The sequence below is a fragment of the Phascolarctos cinereus genome, unplaced genomic scaffold (assembly GCF_003287225.1).
Source record: "Phascolarctos cinereus isolate Bilbo 61053 unplaced genomic scaffold, phaCin_HiC Scaffold_726;HRSCAF=1367, whole genome shotgun sequence".
Classification (NCBI taxonomy): Eukaryota; Metazoa; Chordata; class Mammalia; order Diprotodontia; family Phascolarctidae; genus Phascolarctos; species Phascolarctos cinereus.
In genome coordinates, this window is record NW_027556098.1 from 361,755,192 (window position 1) to 361,777,661 (window position 22,470).

The 22,470-nt window shown below is 46.2% G+C and overlaps 1 protein-coding gene across 1 annotated transcript in view; it reads right to left on the minus strand.

The window, feature by feature from the left end:
* Positions 1–539: 539 nt before the first annotated feature.
* HEYL (hes related family bHLH transcription factor with YRPW motif like) overlaps positions 540–22,470 on the minus strand; it is a 28,191-nt gene continuing 6,260 nt past the window's right edge. The window contains 5 exon segments of the mRNA XM_020983589.2: positions 540–2,257; positions 2,259–2,733; positions 8,519–8,600; positions 13,094–13,177; positions 18,613–18,679. Coding sequence (XP_020839248.2) covers positions 2,071–2,257; positions 2,259–2,733; positions 8,519–8,600; positions 13,094–13,177; positions 18,613–18,679 — 895 coding nt within the window. The 3' untranslated portion in view covers positions 540–2,070.

A 22,470-nucleotide genomic window follows, 5' to 3' on the forward strand; every position in this document is an offset into this window, starting at 1 on the left:
TGGATGAGACCTTGTGGAGGATATGGTAGAAGGGAGGCAGTGTGGCTCTATGAAAAGAGCACAGAATTTGGAACTGAAGGACTTGAGTTGGAATTCTGGATCTGTCGTGTTACCTGTGTGACCTTGGACAGGTTACCTTCCCTTTCTGAGGCTCAGTGTCCTGCTCTATGAGAGGTTGGACAAGTGGACCGCTTAGAACCTATCCAACCCCCAAGTCTCTGAGTTTGTGGTCCCCAGGACTCCTGTTTGGGTACAAATCAGAGTTAGATGGCCTCTAATGAAGGGGTGCGCTGGAGCCAGGAACCTGCTGGAGAGAGCTGATTGTTAAATCGTCATTGTGAGCATTGACACCTAGGAAATAAATGGTACAAATTGGGTTTGATCAATCGTTTTGTTGATCACCTGGACTTAAGGAGATGGAGAAAATGTTAATAACGCAGATTAAATTTAAAAGCACATCAGGCACACTCCCCATTCCCACCCAGAGCTGGTTGTTAAACATTTACCTAAATTACCCTTCCAACTCTGAGAGTCACTGATTCTGTGACTTGGGCTCTTTATTCAGGGGTTGTAAGTAAGGTACAAAAAGTTGATCTTGTGACCTTGTTTTTCCAGTTCATACGGAGGGAAGTGGGATAAAGGCAGCAGTGTGATCTTGCCCAATGGCTCTTTTTATGGTGTTTCCTCATGTTTCTTCATATTTTCCTCTTATTTACATATCACACTTTTCACTGAGAGGAAGGTCAGACGTTGTGCTGCTTGCCCTGGAACAAGATTCCCAAGACACTACTGCTTCAAAGTCATTTCTTCCTTCTGGGCTTGACCTCTCTGCAGGGCCAGCTGGCCTGGGAAGCAGTGTTCTGTCCTCTCCAAACACCCCCCCCTTCTCTCCTTCCTCCCTCACCCCTCCACCATGATTGATCCCAGAGGAGGGTTTCTCTTGGGAAGGGCCACGCAAAGGGCTGACTTTGTCATGGACCCACAGAAATGGGCGACCAACTGGGGTAAGAATAATAACTAGTCTTAATACATACAGCGCTGTAAGGTTCACAAAGCACTTTACATATGCTAACTCATTGGATCCTCACAACAACCCTGGGAGATAGGTACTGTTATCATTTCCATTTTACAGATGAGGAAACTGAGGCACAGAAAGGTGAAGGGACTTGCCCATGGTCACAGCTAGTAAGGAGGGTTTGAATTTAGGCCTTCCTGGCTCCAAGTCCAGCTCTCGATGGGCCTTGCCAGCTAGCTGCCACGGAGCCATCAAGGTGGGGTAGCCTTCCCCTGGAAACTATGTCACTCTAGGGAATTTCTCTGAAGGGGTGCGGGGAGTTGGGGTGAATCAACGTTCAGCAAGGGGCATCCATAGAAAAGGAACAGGTACTGAAGCCAAGGGATGGAGAACCGGTGGTCTCTGATCAAGGTCCTGATGAGGGCTCTTTAATAAAGCTCAAGGAACCTCATTTTTCTGTCCAGAGGTCATGGTGCCTGGGCTATTTTCACATATCAGCACTGCCTATAGGGGGCGCCATAATTCCCTACACCTAGAGGATACTGGTAAGGTTTGTGTTTACTTGTCAATTACATGGTGAAATACATCCACAGCCCCCAGGTCAAGACATAGCCTGATAAGCTCTGGAGCTGAAAGGCATGAGGAGAGCATCTAGTCCCCTGCTCCATTCTGAAGAGGCTACATCTAAGGCCCAGAGAGAAGGGATTTTCCTAGGGTCGCTCAGTCAGGAAGGAGAGCCAGGAGATGAACCCAAGTCCTCTGGCTTTGGAGCCAAGGCTCCTTCTGACATACCAGGCAGTCAGTTTCACAGTTATTAGTAAAACTGAAATGGAGAAGGTGAAATAGATGAAGCCTGGGAGCAGGAAGGATAACATGAAGATGGGAAATGGAGAGACTACGGTGAGAAGCAGGGAGAGAGACTGGGTGAGGAGAGAGGCTGAATGAGCCCTTTACATCATGATGCCATCCAGGACGCAGATGGGGAAAGTCAGGCTGGCTGGGGCCACGGTCCCCAGGAGATGGATGCCGTGCGTGTTCTCTGGCAGGGAATCACCTCAGAAAGCCCCGACTTCGGTAGTCCAGGAGCGGCAGAGTCTGGCGGGGCCAACCCTGCCTGTCGGCCCCTGAGCAGATGGGCTCGGAACAGGGGGCGATGCGTAGGCAGGAGGGATTGGGACTCCAGTGGAGGGGGAGCAGGAGGAAGAGAGTAGGACTGCAGCAATGTGGCTGTTTCTGGATGCCACCACCCACAGGGATCGAGGCAGGGCTAGCCGACCTTCCTGCAGGGCGGGCCCTATGTGGGGATGCCGGCACCCGATGGCTCAGAAAGCTCTTCCGGGCTGGCAGGATAGCGCCAGAAATTCGGTGGAGAGGGGCCGTTCGGAGCATGGGGATGGAGTATGCCAGAGAGGAGGCAGTCACGAGCGCCAGACCTGGGCTGGGCCCTTGCTGGGGGACTCGGAGCTGGCTCGAGGCTGCTGAGGAGCTGTGGGGGAATGCCCAGGGCCAAGCCGGGCAAGGCAGGAAGGTGGCAGCCACCCCTGGCGAGGGCACCATCTCAGCAATGTAGTTGTGCAGATGAGAAAGGAGGCGGAGCCGGATGGGCTCCGTGCTGCTCTGTCCCTCCAGGATCCCAAGGTATCTTCCAACCTCAGTGAGGCACTCCCGAAAGCCAATGCTTCTGTAATCCACTGCCAGGGCACGGGCATCAAAGAGGCCTAAGGGACAAAGGGCACAAGAAATATCAGACCCCGCTGGCCAAAACTGCTGAATAGCTCCGGAACCGGCTGACTATGATGACTCCACTGTAATAGTCACCTAAGTTTTCAAAGGCCTGAAACATGATTGAATAAAGCCCAGCCTCCCACTACCCAGCATAAAAATAACTCTGCCTGGGAAGGCAGCGTTTGCTTCTCATCAGCTTCCATTTGCTTATCAGCTGCAAAAGCGTAATTATGACAGCTGCAACTGAAGCTTGAGAGTCTCACAGAATCATAGATTTGGAACCGGAAGGGACCGTTTTGTTGTTCAATCATGTCTGATGACTCTTCACGACCCCATTTGGGGTTTTCTTGGCAAAGATACTGGAGTGGTTTGCCATTGCCTTCTCCAGATCACTCTACAGATGAGGAAAGTGAGGCAAACAGCAGTTAAGTGACTTGCCCAGGGTCACACAGCTAGTAAGTACCTGGGGCCAGATTTAAATTCAGGAAGGTGAGTCTTCTTGACTGCAGGCTGGGCACTCTATCTACTGTGCCACCTAGTTGCCCCCTATTAGCAAGATATTTATTATATTAATATAGAATTATATATTATATAATATATTATTGTGTTTTATGTGTTATTATATATAATATAGTATATATTAATATATACTAATATATACATTAATCATCATCATCATCATCATCATCATCACACCAGATATCAGCAGAGCTAGGATTCAGACCCAGGTCCATTGACTCCAAATCCAGAGTCTTTTCTGCATTACATCATCACACTGGCTTTTGTTCTGCCTCTGGAAGCTGTTCTGGAAGAACTATCCTGCTACCTGAGTCTCAGTTTACTAATCTGTAAAAGTAAGAGGTGGGGGATTAAATTCAGTGACCTCTAAGGTGCCTCCCAGCTCTAATGAAAGTATTTGCTGCTTGGAAGTTGCATCTGTTAACAGGAGTGGGGTTAGAGAGGAAAGAGGCTGGACTGGGAGATCTCAGAGTTTCTTCCAGGTCTAGAATCCAATCCAATTCTATCTTAGAAAAGGGAGAGGACAGATAGGGAGAAGTGATGGTTCTCCTTAACTAACATTTATGTGATTACATCAACACTGTCCATGGGGTTTTCTTAGCAAAGATATTGCAGTGACTTGCCATTTCCTTCTCCAGCTCATTTTACAGATGAGGAAACTGAGGCAAACAGGGTGAAGTGACTTGCCCAGGGTTACGCAGCTAGTAAGTGTCTGAGGCCATATTTGAACTTAGGTTTTCCTGACTCCAGGCCCAGTGCTGTGTGCATCGAGCCAATAACTTTAGTCCTGGGTAAAGCTGAGAAAGTTCACATTGGATGGCCTCAGTGAAGTCTGCTTCCTTTCCCCGTTGCTAAGTTCTTCCAGTCACCTCCATTTTGAGGAAGGGGCCTGTGAAGGCATACTTTACTCTCCAGACTTTGCTGCTATGTTTCAACCACTTTTCCCTTGGGCCCTGCAGCCCCTTCTCCTATTGGCGACCTCCTCTCAGAATGTTTTTGAGGAAGGTTCCAGACCAACCATCCTTCATTCTCCAGACTTCCCCACTTCTTTTCATGGATTCCAACCATCAACTACTTCTCTATCTCAACCTTCCTCCTCTCACCTACATACATTTGCACAGATTGATTAGTTCTCAGAGGAACCTTCATTCCCATGCTTTTTGGTTCATTTTTAAGTGTTGTCTTTCCCTCTATGAATGTAAACACTGGGCTTGGAATCAGGAAGACTCATGAAGATGAATTCAAATCCAGCCTCAGACACTTACTAGCTGTGTGACCCTGGGCAAGTCACTTAACACTGCTTGCCTCTGTAAAATGAGCTGGAGAAGGAAATGGCAAACCACTCCAGTAATTCCACCAAAAATAGACCCCAAATGGGGTCATGGGGAGTGGGACATGACTGAGCACCAACATGAAGGACCCTCAGGCAAGGACAATGCCTTTGCTTTTCTACAATTACCCACAGCTTGCACTTATCCCCTGAAATGAAAAGTCCATGTGGAGTCACTTTCAGGCCTGGGTGGATATGAAATATCAACTTGGAGTCAAAAGACCTGATCCAAATCCCAACTCTACCATTTCCTAGTCATATGACCTCAGGCAAGTCACTTCCCTTCTGCTTCCTCACCTGTAAAATGGGCATGAAAATATCTGCCCCTCCACCAGTAGGGTAGCTGTGAGGATCCAATGAGAAGCCATCTGGAAATCATTCAGCAGCCATAAAGTACCAAACCAGTATGAACTGTAACTATTAATAATGCAAAGGGTGTTGAGTCTATGGTTCACTAACTAATCTTCCCCAAAGCCAGAGTGACTTTTTTTCATCTCAAGGGAAGAAAAGTCCCTTCAATCTCTAGCTTTATGATGCTGTCATCCCTGGGGCAAGGGGCCCAGTCCTGGCCCAGAAATCGGAGTCACAGGGGAGTCAGAAGCACTGAAGCGTGAAGGGACCTGATGGGTTCCTGCCAGGTCAAGGGCAGTCAAGGGCCAGGAAGTCACGTTTCCAGCTCCCTTCCTTGCCTCTGACTGAGAACTCTTCACTGCAAGCTACTCAGAAAGGAAGATCAGTGGTACCCAAACACTTGTCCTAATTCAGGGGCAAGCCAGACAAGAGGGACTGGGGTTCTGTAGGATAACAGCTAATGGCTAAAATGTGGCACCTACTATATGCCTGGCACTGTCCTAAGTGCTTTATAAATATTATCTCATGTGATCCTCACAACAACCTCGGGAAGTAGGTGCTATTATTTCCCGCATTGTACAGATGAGGAAACTGAGGTTAAGTGGCTTGCTTAGAATCACACCGCGAGTAAGTGCCTGAGGCTGGGTTTGTATTCTGGTCTTCCTGCCTCTAGCACTAGCTCTCTACCCGCTTTCAATGCCTGGTACCAAGTGTCCCACTTATAAGGTGGTTTTCATAAATCAAAGGGGCCCAGATTTCTCCAATCCTGATTCATTCACGGTGCTGCAAAAGGAGCCCTGGATTTGGAGGTGGAGGATTTGAGTTCAAATCCAGGCTCAGATACTTGCTCCCTTGGTGACGTTGGGCAAGTCCCTTCCCTTTTCTGTGCCTCATTTTTCCCAACTGTAAAATATGATTGTGGGGAGGGAGAGGACTGGATGAAATGATTCCTCCCTCAGATGCTTACTAGTTCTATGACTCTGGGCAAATCTCTTAATCCCTCTGTGCCTCAGTTTCCTCACCTGTAAAACGAGAGGGTTGGACTGTATGTTCTCTAAAGTTCCTCCTACTTCTAAATCTACAACCTTATTATCTCTGTGATCCGGTCTAGTTATGTCTTTTCTGAGTCAATCAGAGTTGGAAGAAACATCGGAGGGCACCTAGTCCAGCCTATTTATCAACTTCATCTAGTGTAGAAGCATGATGTGGAGTCAGGGAAGACCCGAGTTCAAATCTTGCCGGCGCCAGAGGCACTATGTGACCCTGGGCAAGTCACTTACCCTCTCTTAGCCTCGGTTCTTCACCTGTAAAATGGACATAATAACAGCACCTTCGTCACTGGACTGCTGCGAGATATTTTATGTCAAACACTTGGCAAACGTTAAAGCCTCTATAGAAATGTTGAATATTATTCTTGGGGCTTCCCAGGGGACAAATCTCACTGGTTCATTTGACTCTTCTGAGGCTCTGGGGGTTGGGTATCTGTTCTGTGATCACTCAGGACACGTCACAGATCTTAGCTACGACCCCCACGTGAGGGGCTGACCTCTGAGTCAAGGCACCAGAAAATGAGGTCCCGATCTAGCCAACAGGGTGAGAGTCCACTTTTAAGAACAGACACGGGCATCTCCCTTGAGCGCTTAGCCTCTCCTGCTGGACCCAACCAAAGAAGACATTTCTGAGCAGATGTAAGGAAGAGACAACATTGTACAGTGGAGAGAGCCCTGGCCTGGGATGGCGGCAGAAGACTGATCCAAACACTGACACTGACCACCTCTGGGCAGCTCATTCAACCCTTTGAGCCTCAGTTTCACCCTCTGTAAAGTTAGGGTACTCAGCAGATAGGGTTGAGATGACGTGCATAAAACGCTTTACAAATCTCTAAGCAATGTGTAACTGTGAGTTGTTACTGTTCTATGGCTGAATCTCCATGCCTGGACTCTTATCTCTGTTTTCTGAACAACAAAAGTCCCTTCAGGTCCACGGTTATAGCCTTCCCTACCCTCCTTCTTCCTTCCCTCTAGGGCTGGCATATACTCACATTTGTGGTAGAATGTGAGGGGGTTACAGGATTTAGTGCTGGAAAGAGCCACGGAAATCATTTTGGTCCAACTCTCCCATTTTACAGAGGAGTAAACTGAGGCCCAGAGAGGCATAGGTAGCATCATAGGTAGCAGGGTCAGGAAGTCATCCCAGGTCCTGGCTCTGAGCAAAACCTGGTGTTCTGGACGCTCAACCATGTTGCGTCCCTGGACACAAAGCTCTCCTGCCCATTGCTCGGCCGCAGTGCCCAGGATTTCTGCCAGCAGAGATTTATTCCTCTGACTTAAGTCATTGATGTCTCTTAGACATCCCCCTCAGTAAACGCCAGTGGTTCCCTACTGCCTTCTGGATCAAATACGAAATGCTGTGTTTGGCATTCGAAGCCCTTCGTTACCTAAGCTCCTCCCACCTTTCCAGCCTTGTTACACCTGACTCCCCAGCACATGCTGTTCCATCCAGGGACACTGGGCTCCTGTCTGTTCCATGAACAGGACATCCCACCTCTGGCTCTGGCCGTTCTCTCGGCTGTTCCCCATGTCCAGAATACTCTCCCTTCTCTTCTCTGCCTTTTGACCTCCCCAGCTTCCTTTAACTCCCAACTAAAATCCCACCTTCTATGGGAAGCCTTCCCCAACACTTCTTAATTCTGGTGCCTTCCCTCTGCTAATTCCCATCTATCCTGTATCTACCTTGTTTTGTATACACTTGCTTGCATGTTATCTCTCCCCTCCCCCCATTAGATTGCAATCTTCTTAAGGGCAGGCACTCCCTTTTACCTCTTTGCATCCTCAATGCTTAGCACAGTGCCTGGCACATAGCAGGTGTTTCATGGAAGTTAAATAAAATGTTTATTGATTGATTGATTAAGTGAACCAGTATATCAGAGATTAAATAGCCCATCACTCAGCAAGGCCCCAGGACAGGAGCTCAGCCTTTTTTTGTGTGTGTGTCGTGGACACAGGCTGGTGAAGCCTCTGGACCCTTTCTCAGAATCATGTTTTTCAATGAATACAAAGCATTCATAGGAAGACAAAGGAAACCAATTATATTAAAGCATAGTACTCAAAATATTAAAAAAAAAAAAGTTCACGGACTAGATTGTGGTTTAAAGAGGTAGGGAAAGCTAGACAGCTAAGCAGGGCGCCAGGCAGCCAGTTGGGGCAGCACCATGCTCCCCTGGAACAGTGGAAGCTGGCAGGGGTAGAGGTTATCATGGAGTTTATCTGGAAGGGTCCTTAGAAAGATCTAGTCCAACTTCTTAATTTGACAAGTGAGGAAACTGAGGCCCAGAGAGTTTAAGTGACTTTCCTTAGATCACACAGGTAGAAAGTAGAAGCACTGGGGATTTGAACTCAGGTCTTACAACTTTCTAAACTCATAGTGTTGTTTTCAGGATACCATATGGCCTCAGAGGACAGGAGTTATTTTACAAGAAGGCAGAGGAAGTGATGGCAGGATGAAGTAGGGAGGGAGACACACCGTTCGGCCCTTGCTTATTTGCACCTCAGTCCCTTGGAAAGAAAGGCTTCTCTTACCAGACCCTCCGGTGGCACGGAGCATTTTCAAATGGTCCACTGTCATCTGCAGGATTTCTGCTTTCTCCAGCTTGGAGGAGCCCTGTGGGGAAGAGAGAGGGGAAGAGGGGGGAGTTCAGGTCTTCAAGAGTGGGAGAAGGCAGCAAACCCTGCTACTGGGCTGTCGGTACCCTGGCGGGACGATCAGTCATCAGGTACCTATTACTGCTAGGCACTTTCCTGTGTGTACGGGGTACAAAGATGGAGATGAGACACTCATCGTCTTCAAAGAACTTAGATTACTTGTGGAAATAGTGTGTGTGTGTGTGTGTGTGTGTGTGTGTGTGTGTGTGTGTGAGAGAGAGAGAGAGAGAGAGAGAGAGAGAGAGAGAGAGAGAGAGAGAGAGATAGGGGTTTGAGAACCCAAGGGGAGAGGGTGAACCACAGTGTGGAAGGCTGCAGAGAGGTCAAGAGGAGGAGGAATGAGAGATGGCCATTGGATTTGGGAGCTAAGAGACCATTAGTAACTATGGAGAGAGCAGTTTGTTGAACAATAAGGTCAGAAGCCAGATTGTAGAGGGCTGAGGAAAAAGTGAGAAGAGAGGATGTGTAGGTTAGCAGAAACAGCTTTTTCTAGGAGTTTGCCTGTAAAAGGGAGGAGAGTTCTGGGATCATAACTTGAGGTGATGCTAGGGTTCAAGTGAGGGCTTTTTAAGGCTGGGAGAGACTTGAACATGTTCAGAGGCATCTGATAGAGAGAAATTAAGGTTTGGAGAGAAAGGTAATCTACCAGAGGGGATGGGAGGAGAGGACATCAAGAACCCACCTGGGTTTTGGCAAAGAAAGAGGCCTTCTTTTCATCAGGAGGAGATGGGCTTTTGAGATGGAGAGTAGGGAAGGAGATGGCTCACAGTTAAGAGGCCTTTATTTTCCCAGGAAAGAATAAGGCAAGGACCTCAGCTGGGAGGGGCAGGGGCTAGGGTGATGTAGGGGGCTTGAGGAGGGAAGGGAAGGTTTAGAATAGCCTCCCTGGGAAGTGCAATAGAAAAATTGATTAGGGAGGAGAGAGGATTGCCTTGCTTGGGTGAGGGTCCAGCTGAGATGAGATCACATCAGTCCCTAGTGCACCCGGTGAGCAGAACAGTGACTCCCACCTGTACAATAGATGTTGACCCCAGGATTTGGCAAGATGTGGGAGGTGAAAGGGGGAAGGGATTTAAAGGTGTATGTGAGGGTGAGGGGGTGAAGAAATAAGCATTTATGTGGTGCCTACTATGTGCGGCTAGATGGCCCGGGGGATAGAGCTCTGGGCCTAGAGTCAGGAAGACCTGAGTTCAAATCCAGGGTCAGACATTTACTAACTGTGTGACCCTGGGCAAGTCATTTAACCTTTGTTTGCCTTGATCAACTGGAGAAGGAAATGGCAAAGCACTATAGAATCTTCTCCAAGAAAAGCCCATGAAGAATATATCCACGGGGTGACCGAGAGTTGGATGTGACTAATAACTATGTGCTTAGCAGCATTGTGCTAAGTGCTTTACGTATACCTCATTTTATCCTTCAACAACCCTGTGTAACGGGTGCTGTTATTGTCCTTATTTTACAGTTGAGGAAACTGAGGCAAACAGGGATTAAATGACTTGCCCAGGATCACACACCTAGTAAGTGTCTGAGACTAGACTTGAACTCAGGACTTCCTGACTCTAGGCCCAGTGCTCTATCCACTGCACCAACAGCTGCCTCTGAGGTCACTGTCACACTGACCAGATCAGCTACAGGGTCAAGAGTGATGAAGAGGAGAAGGAAGTCTAGCGCACAGGGGAAGGCCTGGGAGGGTGCTGAGAGGTGGAGAACAGACCACTCCAGGTCCTTTCCAAGAGAATTCACAATGTGAGGAGCAGGCAAACAGCATGGCAGAATGGGAAACACACTCCTGGCTTGGAATAAGAAAATGTAGGCGCCACCCTTGGATACTCGGCAGCTGAGTGACTCTGAGAGAGTCCCTTGACTCCTTTTAGCTTCACTCTCCCCACCTATAAAATTCTTGAGGGCCTGATGACTTCGTTAGCCAATTGGGTGCATGGAAATGACATATATGATATGCATAATATAGTAAGTATGGACATAATCATGGCCTAACCTGTAGCGTGCTTTACAGCGGTCAGGATGCTTTTACTCGCATCATTTCATTTGATTCTCATACCGACTTGGATGATTCATACTGTGGTGCAAGAACGTTGGACTAGGAGCTGGGAGACCAGAGTTCAAATCTCACTGGTGACACTTTACTAGCTGTGCAAGACTGGGCAGGTCACCGACTCTCTTGTGAGCCTCAGTTTCCTCTTCTATTTGATATTTGATATTTGCAAAGCCCTACCTCACAGGACTGTTGTGGGAAAAGTGTTTAAAATTAAAGTGCTTTAGAATTTATGAGTTATTATAATTATTATTGGCAGCTAGGTGGTGTAGTGGATAGAATGCCAAGCCTGGAGTCAGGAAGACCTGAGTTCAAATCCAGCCTTAGATACTTACTAGTTGTGTGACCCTGGGCATGTCACTTAACCCTGTTTGCCTCAGTTTCCTCATCTGTCAAATGAGCTGGATAAGGCAATGGCAAACCACTCCAGTATCTCTATCAAGAAAACCCCAAAATGGGGTCATGAAGAGTCAAACGCGACTGAAATGACTGAACAGCAAAATCAGGAAAACCTGCGTTCAAATACAGCCTCAAACACTTATTACCTGTCGGACCCTGGGCAAGTCACTTATATTTGCCTCAGATTCCTTATCTGTAAAATGAGCTGGAGAAGGAAATGGCAAACCACTCCAGTATCTTTGCCAAGAAAACCCCAAATGGTGTTATGGAGAGTCAGGTATGGCTGAAAACAATTAAGGAAATTATTATCATACTGGCTTCTATGTCACATTTACCAATCTAAAGGTGACAGCTGGATGATTGAATCAGGACCCCAAAGGTGCCAACAAATTAGAATAAGAAGCAAATCTAACAGGACAAAATGCTAATAGGAATAAACATAAAGCCCTGCACTGTCAAAACACCAGATTCTGAAGTAGGAGACAGGAGAGACATTCGTAGAGATTATTTCATTCAAAAAGGACCTGGGGAGATTTCAAGGTCCATAGGAGTCAATAAGGATGCGGCAGGAAAAGTAACACAATCTTAGCTATGTTACTGGAGATGAGGACGTTCTTTCCTCCTCTGCTCTAGACAGACCATGTTTGGAATGTTCTGTTCTGTTCTGTTCCAGGGCCAAATGTTAGAAAGCGCCCATGACAAAGGGAGTGTGTCCAAAGCAGGGCAAACCTGGGTGGTGAGGAGGCTCAGAACTGGACCGAATAAAGATCAGTCATTTGAAGGAAGGAGGCAGGGGTAGTTAGCCTAAGAAAAGAGATGGGGGAGGGGGGCAGGGAGACAAGGTAGCAAGTCTTCAAGTGTCTCCAGAACTATCGTGTGGAAGAGGGATTGGCTTTATTCTGCTTAGCCCCAAAGGTCATAACTAGGAGCGGTGGGTGGAAGCTATAAAGAGGCATATTTAGGCTCTATGTAAGGGAGACATTCCTAACCCTTGGAGTTGTCCAACAAAGCGGTGGAGTTCCTGGGGAGATAAGGCGATCCTTCCCACTGGAACCATTGAAGCACTTGGGGGGGGGAATGTGGCAGAAGGGTTTTGGACGTCTGGCTGGGAACTGGACTGAGTGTCTTCCAACTCGGATTTTGTTAAAAGCAACCATATTGCAGGGAGTGAAACACTTTCCTTCCCCTTTTAAAAGATAAAGAAATTAAGGCTCAGCGATCTAAATTTTTGCCCAGGACATAGGAAGTCATTGAAGGTTTTTAAGCAGGGGAGTCACATGCTTTAGGAAGATGAATCTGGCGGCCTGGGCAGGACTGAGGCTAATAGGAGCGAGACTGGTGTTGTTTGTCCTTCGTTCTTGAAGAGGACCAATGACATCCGGAAGGGGATGGCTTGTAAGTGAATTGGAATTTAAGTGAGGCAGGACTGTGCAACGTCATCAGCCTCACTCTCTCCTCCAGAATCATTGGAGTCCAGTGTTTTTTTGTTTTTTGTTTTTTCAGTCCAGGGTCAGGACTACTGGTGATCGCCCGAATGCAGTGGGAGGCGTTGGGTTTTTTTAAGCTTTCCCAGGTCTCAGTTTGTCTGAGGCAGACAGACAATTCTTAAATTCAATAATTTAAGACTGGGTAAGGCTTGAAGTAAAAGATGGTCTAAAAATTCACAAAAGAATCAGTCTGGGAGGGGAAGACCTTCAGAGTTTCTGGCCAGAACAGAAACAAGTGCCGTTTACTGGAGCCCTGGTCAGGCATGAAATGAAGATAGCACCTTCTCCATCATTCTCTCCAGTAGCCTGGACTTCTCAGCATTTGAATTGTGAAATGGGTCCAGGCCGAATAGACATTCACACAGGGGAAATCCACCAAAATGGACTCCTCTTTGACCCCTGAAAATGGCACTGTGCTCTCCTACCTCACTGGGAAACCTGACAATGCCTCTTCTCCTCCTCCCCCTCCAGTAGACACCCAAGCCACCATCCTCCAGTGACACCCTTCCTTACCTGCTTCTCAAAGGCTGTAGGGACCAGACGACGAAGCTCAGACAAGCTGCTGTTGATGCGATCCCGCCGCCTTTTCTCAATGATCTAGAGGGGAGACAATCACATCAGACACACAGCAAGTGCTGCCCCAACCTGCCCTCCCCAGCTCCAGTCACCCCTGAGGCAGAACTTCTCATCTGGGGGATCTCAAACGGCCTCCCTCACATCAATCCTAAGTAAAGTTCAAATTCCTTGGACAAGAACTTAAATAAGCTGGGACCAACCTCTTCTTTATGCATTTGATGCTCCAGCCAAAATGGATTTATTTCTTCTTTTTTTGGCAATTGGGGTTAAGTGACTTGCCCAAGGTCACACAGCTAGTAAGTGTGAAAGTTGGGTATGAGGCCGGATTTGAACTCAGGTCCTCCTGACTTCAGGGCTGGTGCTCTATCCACTGCACCACTGAGCTGCCCCGATTTATTTCTTTTTTCTTGGTGAGGCAATTGGGGTTAAAAGTAACTTGCCCAGGGTCACACAGCTAGTGAGTGTTATGTGTCTGAGGCCGGATTTGAACTCAGGTCCTCCTGACTTCAGGGCTGGTGCTCTATCCACTGCACCACCTAGCTGCCCCCAAAATAGATTTATTTCTGTCCCCAAACATGCAATGTGCTCTCCCACCTCCACACTTTTGCTTATCCTTGTGCTTGGAATGCCTTCCCTCCCCTTCCTTGCCTGTTAATTCTCAGCCAAACTGGATTCCTTTTTTGTCCCTTTCCAGGATGAGGACGTGGGGCAGGGCCATAAAACCCAAGGATTCTGAATCTAGCTAGACATTCTTCCCAGAACCTATAGATTTTTTCACTGGATGTGAGAAGCCCCTAGGGGAGGGGTATGGGAGGGAGGGGGGAGAAGGGAGAAGATGAGAGGAATAATAGAAATAATGATCCTTCTCAGTTTAAAAAAAATGCCTTTCAGATTCACGATCTATGCAAATCTTCACAAAAGGCCCAGGAAAGACGTGGGCAGAGTGAGTGGATGGGACAGACAATGCAGCCAAACCTCCCAGATAGGAACTAGTCCAACATGGCGGTCGGTGGTGGACGGAGGAATCACAGTGTTTCTGGCCCCTTACGGGCTGCCTGTAGATAATACACTGAAGCAGGAGAACCAAGGTGGCCCCTGCTGGTACATGTGAAAATGGTCCCTTAAACCAGATGGAGTGGTAGAGGCCAGGGCAATGAGGGACAGGAAGTAATCAGTGGGGAGTTTGCAGCCAGGAAGTAAAATGATTGCAGGGTCTGAGTCCCTAAGGGTTCCTTCTGTGTGTACCCAGTTATTGGCTTTCTTCTCCCCTTGGAAAGAGGAATCAGCAGGTTGCAAATCTGGCCAGGTGGCCTTGAGCTCTGGACTATAGGGTGTTACACTGCTAAGGAACTGGTCTGTGATGAATTAGTTGTAGGGTCAGAGAAAGCAATGTCGCTCATTCAGGAACTCTTCCTTTTCCCTGAAGATAGGTCTGGGTCAGCGGGGATGATCTGATATTGTGGACTATTACCCGCCCCACTCCCAACATCAGGGATTATCATTTTCAATATTCAGATGGGAAAACTGAGGCTCAGAGAGGTTAAATGACTTAGTCACTAAGGTCACACAGCTAGTCAGTGAGTGGTAGAACCCAAGTCTCTGACACCCTGTCCAGAGATTTTTCTACTATACTATGCTGCAACCTGAAGGGAAAGATGGTTGGGATACCATTAACAACACATGGTCTTCAGTAATAATAATAATAATCATAATAATAATAATAGCAATAATAATATTTGTATAAAACTTTAAGGTTTGCAGGCTAGGTGGTGCAGTGCATAGAGCACCAGGCCTGGAATCAGGCAAGAAGACTCATCTTTCTGAGTTCAAATCTGGCCTCAGAAACTATGTGACTTTGGACAAATCACTTAACATGTTTGCCTCAGTTTCCCCATCTGTAAAATGAGCTGGAGAAAGAAATGGCAAACCACTCCAGTATCTTTGCAAAGAAAACTCCAAAGGGAGTCACAAAGATTTTTGGATACCACTAAACTGACTTGATAAGAAAACAAACAAGGTTTGCAAAGTCCTTTACAAACATTATCTCATTTTATCCTTACCACAATCCTGGGAGGTAGGTGCTATTTATAATGATGATGATGATAATAATAATAATATATCTTATTATTATATATAATATATCATATTATTTATTATTATTATTATTCCCATTTTATGGATGAGGAAATGGAGGCAGATAGCCATAAGTGACTTACCCAGGGTCACCCAGTTAGTAAATTATGTGGGGGAGTATTTGAACTCAGGTCTTCCTGACTCCAGGTCCAGCACTCTCTGTCCATGGTACCAGATAGCTGCCTTTAAGCTAGCAAGATTACCAACTGTGAAGCAGGGGTTAGAGGAGAGGGAAGGGAGTATCCCACCCCACTGAGACCACCCTCTGGATCTGCGGCCATGAAAGAGCATGTGATATAACCACCCACATGTAAGACATGTTGCAAACCTAGAGTTATTCTATAAGTGCTGATTATTATAACAATGATTATTACTATATTAATCAGGTGATCTAGTCTCAGCTCTGCCATCTGTCAGATGAGCCAATCTCTTAACTCAGATTGCCCTACTGTAAAATGGGTTAACAACCCTATCAACCTCCTTCCTAGGTTGTTGTAAGGATCAGATGAGAGAATATATGTGAAAATGCTTTATAAAACTCTAAGGCCTGAGGAATACATGGAAACAGGCATTATTATCCTGTAGGTCAGAAGATAAGAGAGGCAGAATAGACAGCAGGCTTTGAAGCCAAAAGGACCTGGGTTTGAATCCAGCCTCTGACACATGCTGGCTGTGTGACCCTGGGCAAGTCCCTTGACTGTTCTGTGTTCCAGGCAATTCTCCAAGCTGCAGAGAAGGTGGTAACCTGCATTGGTGGAGAAAGCGTCCTCACTCAGGAATTCTCTATACTATTTACAGACTCATATTTTTAAAAAATCCTTGTTAATTTCTTAAGAAATAATATTTCTCCAATTGGAAACCTTTTACAGACTCTTTTTCCTTTAGGAAAGTGAGAACAAAAGCTAAGGCCTTCCTTTGAAATGAAATAAGAGTAATAATCAAGTTAACTTCTGTGTAGCCAGCTCATGGCCTCCCCACCCCCTAAAGTGACTGGAGCCTTGGCCAGAGGTTAAGTTATTGATCAGGGTGGGAACTCTTCCATCCTTGAAAGGAATGTGGTTCAGGAAGGAAGTCTGCTGGCTGTCCTGGCTTCCTTCTAGTCTCAGCTAATGTTCCACCATCTGCAAGAAGCCTTTCCCAGTCCTTAATATTATTCCCTTTCCTCTGATGGGACCCTCCCCCCTCCCCCCAATTTATCGTGTCTCTACTGTGTTTGGACAGCTGGGTGACAGTTGATGGAGCACTGGGCCTGGAGTCAGGAAGAACCCTTTCCGAGTTAAATTCTGGCCATAGACACTTAATAGCTGGGTGACCCTGTGCAAGTCACTCAACCCTATTTGCCTCAGTTTCCTCATCTGTAAAATGAGTTGGAGAGGGAAATAGCAAACCATGCCGGTGTCTTGGCCAAGAAAACCCCAAATGGGATCGAGTCAGACATGATTGAACAAACGACTGAACAAATTTTGTTTATGAATAATTTTTGTATGTTGTCTTCCCCATTAGACTGTGAGTTCCTTGAAAGCAGGCACTGGGTTTTGGGGGGTTTTTTGCCTTCCTATGTATCCCCAGCACTTAGCACAGTGCCTGGCACATAGTAGATGCTTGATAAATGCTTATTATCTTACTGGGCAGTCCTGGAATGTTCATCTCTAACTGTATTTTAACATATTATGATCTTTTCCTTGTTCAAGATTCATTTAAATGTTACTTTAAATTGTTTTGGGGGTACAGTTATGTCTCAAAGCATGGGGAACCTTACCAGTCTGGATATCTATCTCCGGGATAAAAATAGCTTCTACGTAAGTTAATGTTCAATTCGATAAAATTGTTTCTGGCAGACTTGAGCATAAATCACAGAGCCTACCATTAATATTTTTTCTTTGACACACTGAAATCACAGATTTAGTTCCTATCCTTGTCAGAAGACGAGGTTGAGGTCAGGATGTACCTAGGACCCGGTCTTTGCTACAGTGGTATGTAGCCAAAGCATCAGAGCTGGGGCAGCAGTGTTGTGGGGCAGATGGGCCGAAGCTGATGAGGATAACTCCCCCAAAAGCCCCAAACTCTCTTCTTCTATAAGGCTGTCTCTAGGAAGCAGACGTAGTCAGAGAGAGCCCAGGTCCCAGAGGAGATTTTCACAAATCAGAAGGATATGTCCCATCTGTTTCCTGGGTGAGACCAGTATATAACGACCATGTTTTCTTGAGAACTGGTCACGCACTACACCACCAGAAAATCGGTCCATGGTTTATCCAAGCCACAGGGTGGGTGAGAATTATGAGGCCTCCTCTTCTTCCTCTAGGGCATGTCTATACACTTGGGGCAACTAGGTGGCACCATGGTGCACAGAGCACCAGGCCTGGAATAGGCATGAACTCCTGAGTTCAAATCTGACCTCAGACACTAGCTGTATTATCCTGAGCAAGTCACTTGTTTGCCTCAGTTCCTCATGTGTAAAATGATCTGGAGAAGGGAATGGCAAACCACTCCAGTATTTTTGCCAAGAAAACTGCAAATGGGGTCACAAAGAGTTGGACACAACTAAAATGACTGAACAACAACAAAAGTACATTTAGGTCTAAACCCTTGATGTCAGGTATTATTATCCTCACTTTACAGATGGGGAAACTGAGGCTCAGGACAAATGACTTAATGGTTTCAGCTAGTTCATTTTACTGCAGTAGTAAGACTGCATTTTGGAAAGGGAAGAGAGCAAATGAGCGATGTGAAACACCTTGCAAACTTCAATGTGCTCTAGAAATGTCAATCATCATCATCATTGTCACCTAGCTCTAAATCCTACGATTCAATCAGTCAACAAGCATTCATTAAACACCTACTGTATGCTAGTGATCCTGTAACCTTCTGAGCCCTTTCCAATTCAGTCAGGCATGCTTGTGTCAGATGTCCAGGGTCCCTGACACAGCGGCTAAAAGAATTTAGGCAATTAATCAACCAACCAAGAAGCTTTTATTAAGTGCACACTGCATGCCAGACACTGTGCTAGGTACTGGGATGCCAAGACAAAATGAGGTAACCTTTGCTTTCAAGCAGCCTGTCTTGTACAGTGATGTAGGCAGATGCTCCAAGGTAAACCTCTCCAATTTCTCCAATTAAAACCCCCTCCCCCTGTCGCTGCCTATGATTGAAACCTTGGCAGCACAGACCTGGGTAATAAGTTATTGAATACATTTTAAATAACTATTTAATAAGCTATTTAAATATATAAATAGCAAAGAGTAGTAAAGCAGGGCCTTCTGAGGAATCTAGGATTGTCCAGGGGCCACAGCCAAGATGGAGAGAAGCTTCAGATGACCACTCACCCCTCTCCTTTTCTTCCTGGCTTGCATCTGCGAAGTGGTGGTGGGGGAGTGAGCCCCGGAGATTTGGCTGGAGGAAGAAGAGACAGGTTAATGGGACGGAGTGTTCATTCTGAGCATGGCTAGCTCCCAGCACCACATGGCCTCATTAGAAGGGAGGGCCCGGCTGTAAGAGGTTCTCATTATTTCTCTCAGCTTAGTGGAATCCAGTCAAAGGAGGCCACAGTGATGTGAGAATGGCAGAGGAGGGCGGCTGACTCCCTGGCCTCTCCCTCCTCTTCTCCCCAGCCAGCTCATCAGATCTCAGCAGTCTCAGATCAGACATATTTCTTCTCCAAGCAAGTCTTCCCACTAACCCTCAGAGTCCTGCTTCAAAAGCAAAAGCCCTGGAACGGGTTGTTCATCGTCTCCTTCACAAAGAAGGCCAAGCGGTTTTGACAGCTGCCCTTAGGCCCTGAGCATTCAGGATTTGTCTGATGGTTCTGGTAGCTAGAGGGGGGCAAGGAGAGGAGGGGTGTGTGTGTGTGTGTGTGTGGTGTGTGTGTGTGTGTGTGCCCTCCTGTGCCTGTTTTTTTTTTTTAATCCAGAACTGTGGCAAAGAGGCTAGGCAGAGGTGGGGAACCTGCAGCCTGGAGGCCACATGTGGCCCTCTAGGTCCTCAAGTGCGGCCTTTTGACTGAGTCCAAGTTTCACAAACAAATCCTTTTATTAAGGAGATTTGTTCCGTACCCCTGGTAGGGCTTCCTGGCATTCAGGCCTTCTCCCTGAGAAAAGAGAGGTAGTAATGGAATACCACTGTGCTGGAAGAAATTATGAAAGACATGGCTTCAGAGAAACCTGAGAAAATATTTATGAACTGATGCAGACTGAAGTGAGTAGAACCAGGAAAACAATTTATATAGTAACAACAACATTGTAACAATAAACAGCTCTGAAAGACTTTAGGAACTCTAGTTCAAAGTCCAATGGTGATTCTAGACTTCGGATGGTGAAGCATGCTACCCATCTCCTGGCGGAGGGGTGATAGCCTAGAGGTGCATAATGAGACATATGTTTTTGGATAAAGGCAATGTGGGAATTTGTTTTGCCTGACTGCATATATTTGTTACAAGGGTTTTCTTTTTCTTTCTTTTTATTTTTTTTAAGATGGTAGAGAGGTGAGAGGGAGAGAAAACAGATATTTGTTCATTAAAAAATTAAATTAGATTTAAAAAAATATTTCTGACATAAAGGATAGAAGGAAGGGAAAGAAAGGAAGGAAGGAAAGAAGAAAGAAAGAAAGAAAAAAGAAAGAAAGAAAGAAAGAAAGAAAGAAAGAAAGAAAGAAAGAGAAAGAAAAAAGCTTTGCAGTACAGCAGAAAGAAAGCTGGTCTTCATATCCAGAGCCTTGATTCCAATATTTCCTGTGTGACCTTGAGTCTCCCGGCCTCAGTTTCCTTATCTGTAAGATGGAGATAATAATACTCACACTACCCGGGTTGTTGTAAGGAATGTGCCTTGGAAGCCAGACAACATGAAATAAATTGGAGCTGTTATCATAATCCTTTTCCTGATTATTATTGCAGAGAGGTAGCTTAGAGAGGTGGAAAGGGTACTGGCCTTATAGAGTCAAGAGACCTAGGTTCCGATCACAGTTCTGATACCCATTAACAGAGTGATCACAAGCAAGTTATACTACTCACTGAGCCTTAGATTCCTCAATTATAAAATAGGGATAAAAATTGTATCTGACTTCTGCAAGAAACCCTTGAAACATTATAGAAATGGAGAGTTATCACTGCTATTGAGCTAATAAGAATGACGTTAGTTGATATTTCTAGAGCTCTTTAAACTTTGCAAGGCAATACGTGTGTGTGTGTGTGTGTGTGTATGTAAATGTATGTGTATGTGTATATATATGAAAGAGAGAGAGAGAGAGACAGAGAGAGAGATTGTGGAGCCTTATATGAACCTGTGAAGTCCAAGTACCATTAATTCATTTGACAGATGAAAAAACTGAGGTTGTCAGCTCTAAATGGCTGTGAGGAGCTCAGTGAAGTCCTTGGCAAAGGGCTTCAGGCTTCTGTAACCTGAGCCAGGAGTAGGAATGAAGTGAGAGAGTGAGGGAGTGAACCCCAGAAGATGCATGCTGGAGCCTGGCCTCTCTCTCCTCCTTGTACCCTGGACGTCATGCACAGTGGGCAGGCTCTGCCTCCTTGGTGACCAGTCCCTGCCTGCAGAGACCCCTGGGCTCCCTACAAGCCTCAGCTCACCAGGGCCAAGGTGGACAAGAGGACGCCTGCTTCTCATATGGGTTTGGCCTAAATCTACCTCTGAGCTTCTGGGATTTCACCGTGAGTCTCACTTCTCTCTGAGACTCAGGTTCCAAGTTCCATTAGTTCCGCAGCCCCCTGCTGCAATGGAAGCTCCTTGGCTAAGAAGGGATTGTTTCATTCTTTGCCCTTGCATCTCAGCCCCTGGAGGCATGGTAGGTGCCTGACAAATGACTGATTTGGGGACAACTACATAGCGCAGTGGATAGAACACCAGCTCTGGAGTCGAGAGGACCTGAGTTTAAATCTGGCCTCAGACACTTGATACTCAACTAGCTGTGTGACTCTGAGAAAGTCACTTAACCCCAACTGCCTCGACAAAAAAAAACAAACCAAAAAACCAACAAAAGACAAATGCCTGATGATTGAGCACAATCTTCTTCCTCCTTCCTGTTCTGGGCAACACCCACCTGGCACCCAGAGAAAGGGAGCTAGGACCTGGTCAGAGGTGCTACTTGTGGAATTTGGGGTATTGTGATTATAACTGCTCCTCCATCTTATCCTCTGTAGATGTGAATTCCACCAGGGCAAGCCAAGCACAGGGCTCTTTCTGCATTCAGCAGCTGCTTCAAATGTGTTGATTTTATTTACATTTCTTTATCTATCTATCTATCTATCTATCTATCTATCTATCTATCTATCTATCTATCTATCTATTTACATATTTATTTATTTGCATTGAAACCTTACATAATAGGAGCTCTGATTTATTCAAGGCTTTATATTGCCAAGTGCTTTATATACATTACGTAATTTGATCCTCACAATAACTCTTCTTGGGTGGGAGCTGTTATTATCACCATTTTACAGATGAGAAAACTGAGGCTCGGTTTTAAGTGACTAACTCAGGATCCCACAGCTAATAAGTGTCTGGGGTAAAACCTGAACCCAGGTATTTCTTACATCAAGTTTGGCACACTAGCAGCTAGTTAGACTACACAGTCCTTGGTCAAAGCCTTCCCAGCTTGGAAGAGCCTACCAGAGCTTGTATGCCACTGGCCAAGCCCTTGGGACCATAGGGTTCCCTCCTTTGTGTAATAGGCTGAGGTGTCAGAGGAGAGGATCAGTGGAAGGGAAGATTCTTTTGTTCGGTGTCGATCAACCAATAAGCACTTTGTAAGCATCTATTACGTGGCAGTTAGGTGGCACAGTGGATAGAGTGCCAAGCCTAGAGTCATGAAGACTCAACTTCCCAAGTTCAAATCCAACCCCAGACACTTATTAGCTGTGTTACCTTGGGTAAGTCATTTAACCCTGTTTGCCTCAGTTTCCTCATCTGTAAAATGAGCTGGAGAAGGAAATGGCAAAGCAGACCAGTTCTTTGCCAGGAAAACTCCAGATGGGGTCAGGAAGAGTCAGACGTGACTGAAAACAACTGAACAACAAATTATGTGGCAGGTACTAGACTAGGCACTGAAGATACCAAGACAAAAGTGACATATGTTAGGTTGCTCTAGAACAGGAGCTCTTAATTTTTTGTGTTTCCTCCTTTAACAGTCTGGGGAAGTCCAGGGAAGCCTTCTGAGGATAATGTTTTTAAATGCATAAA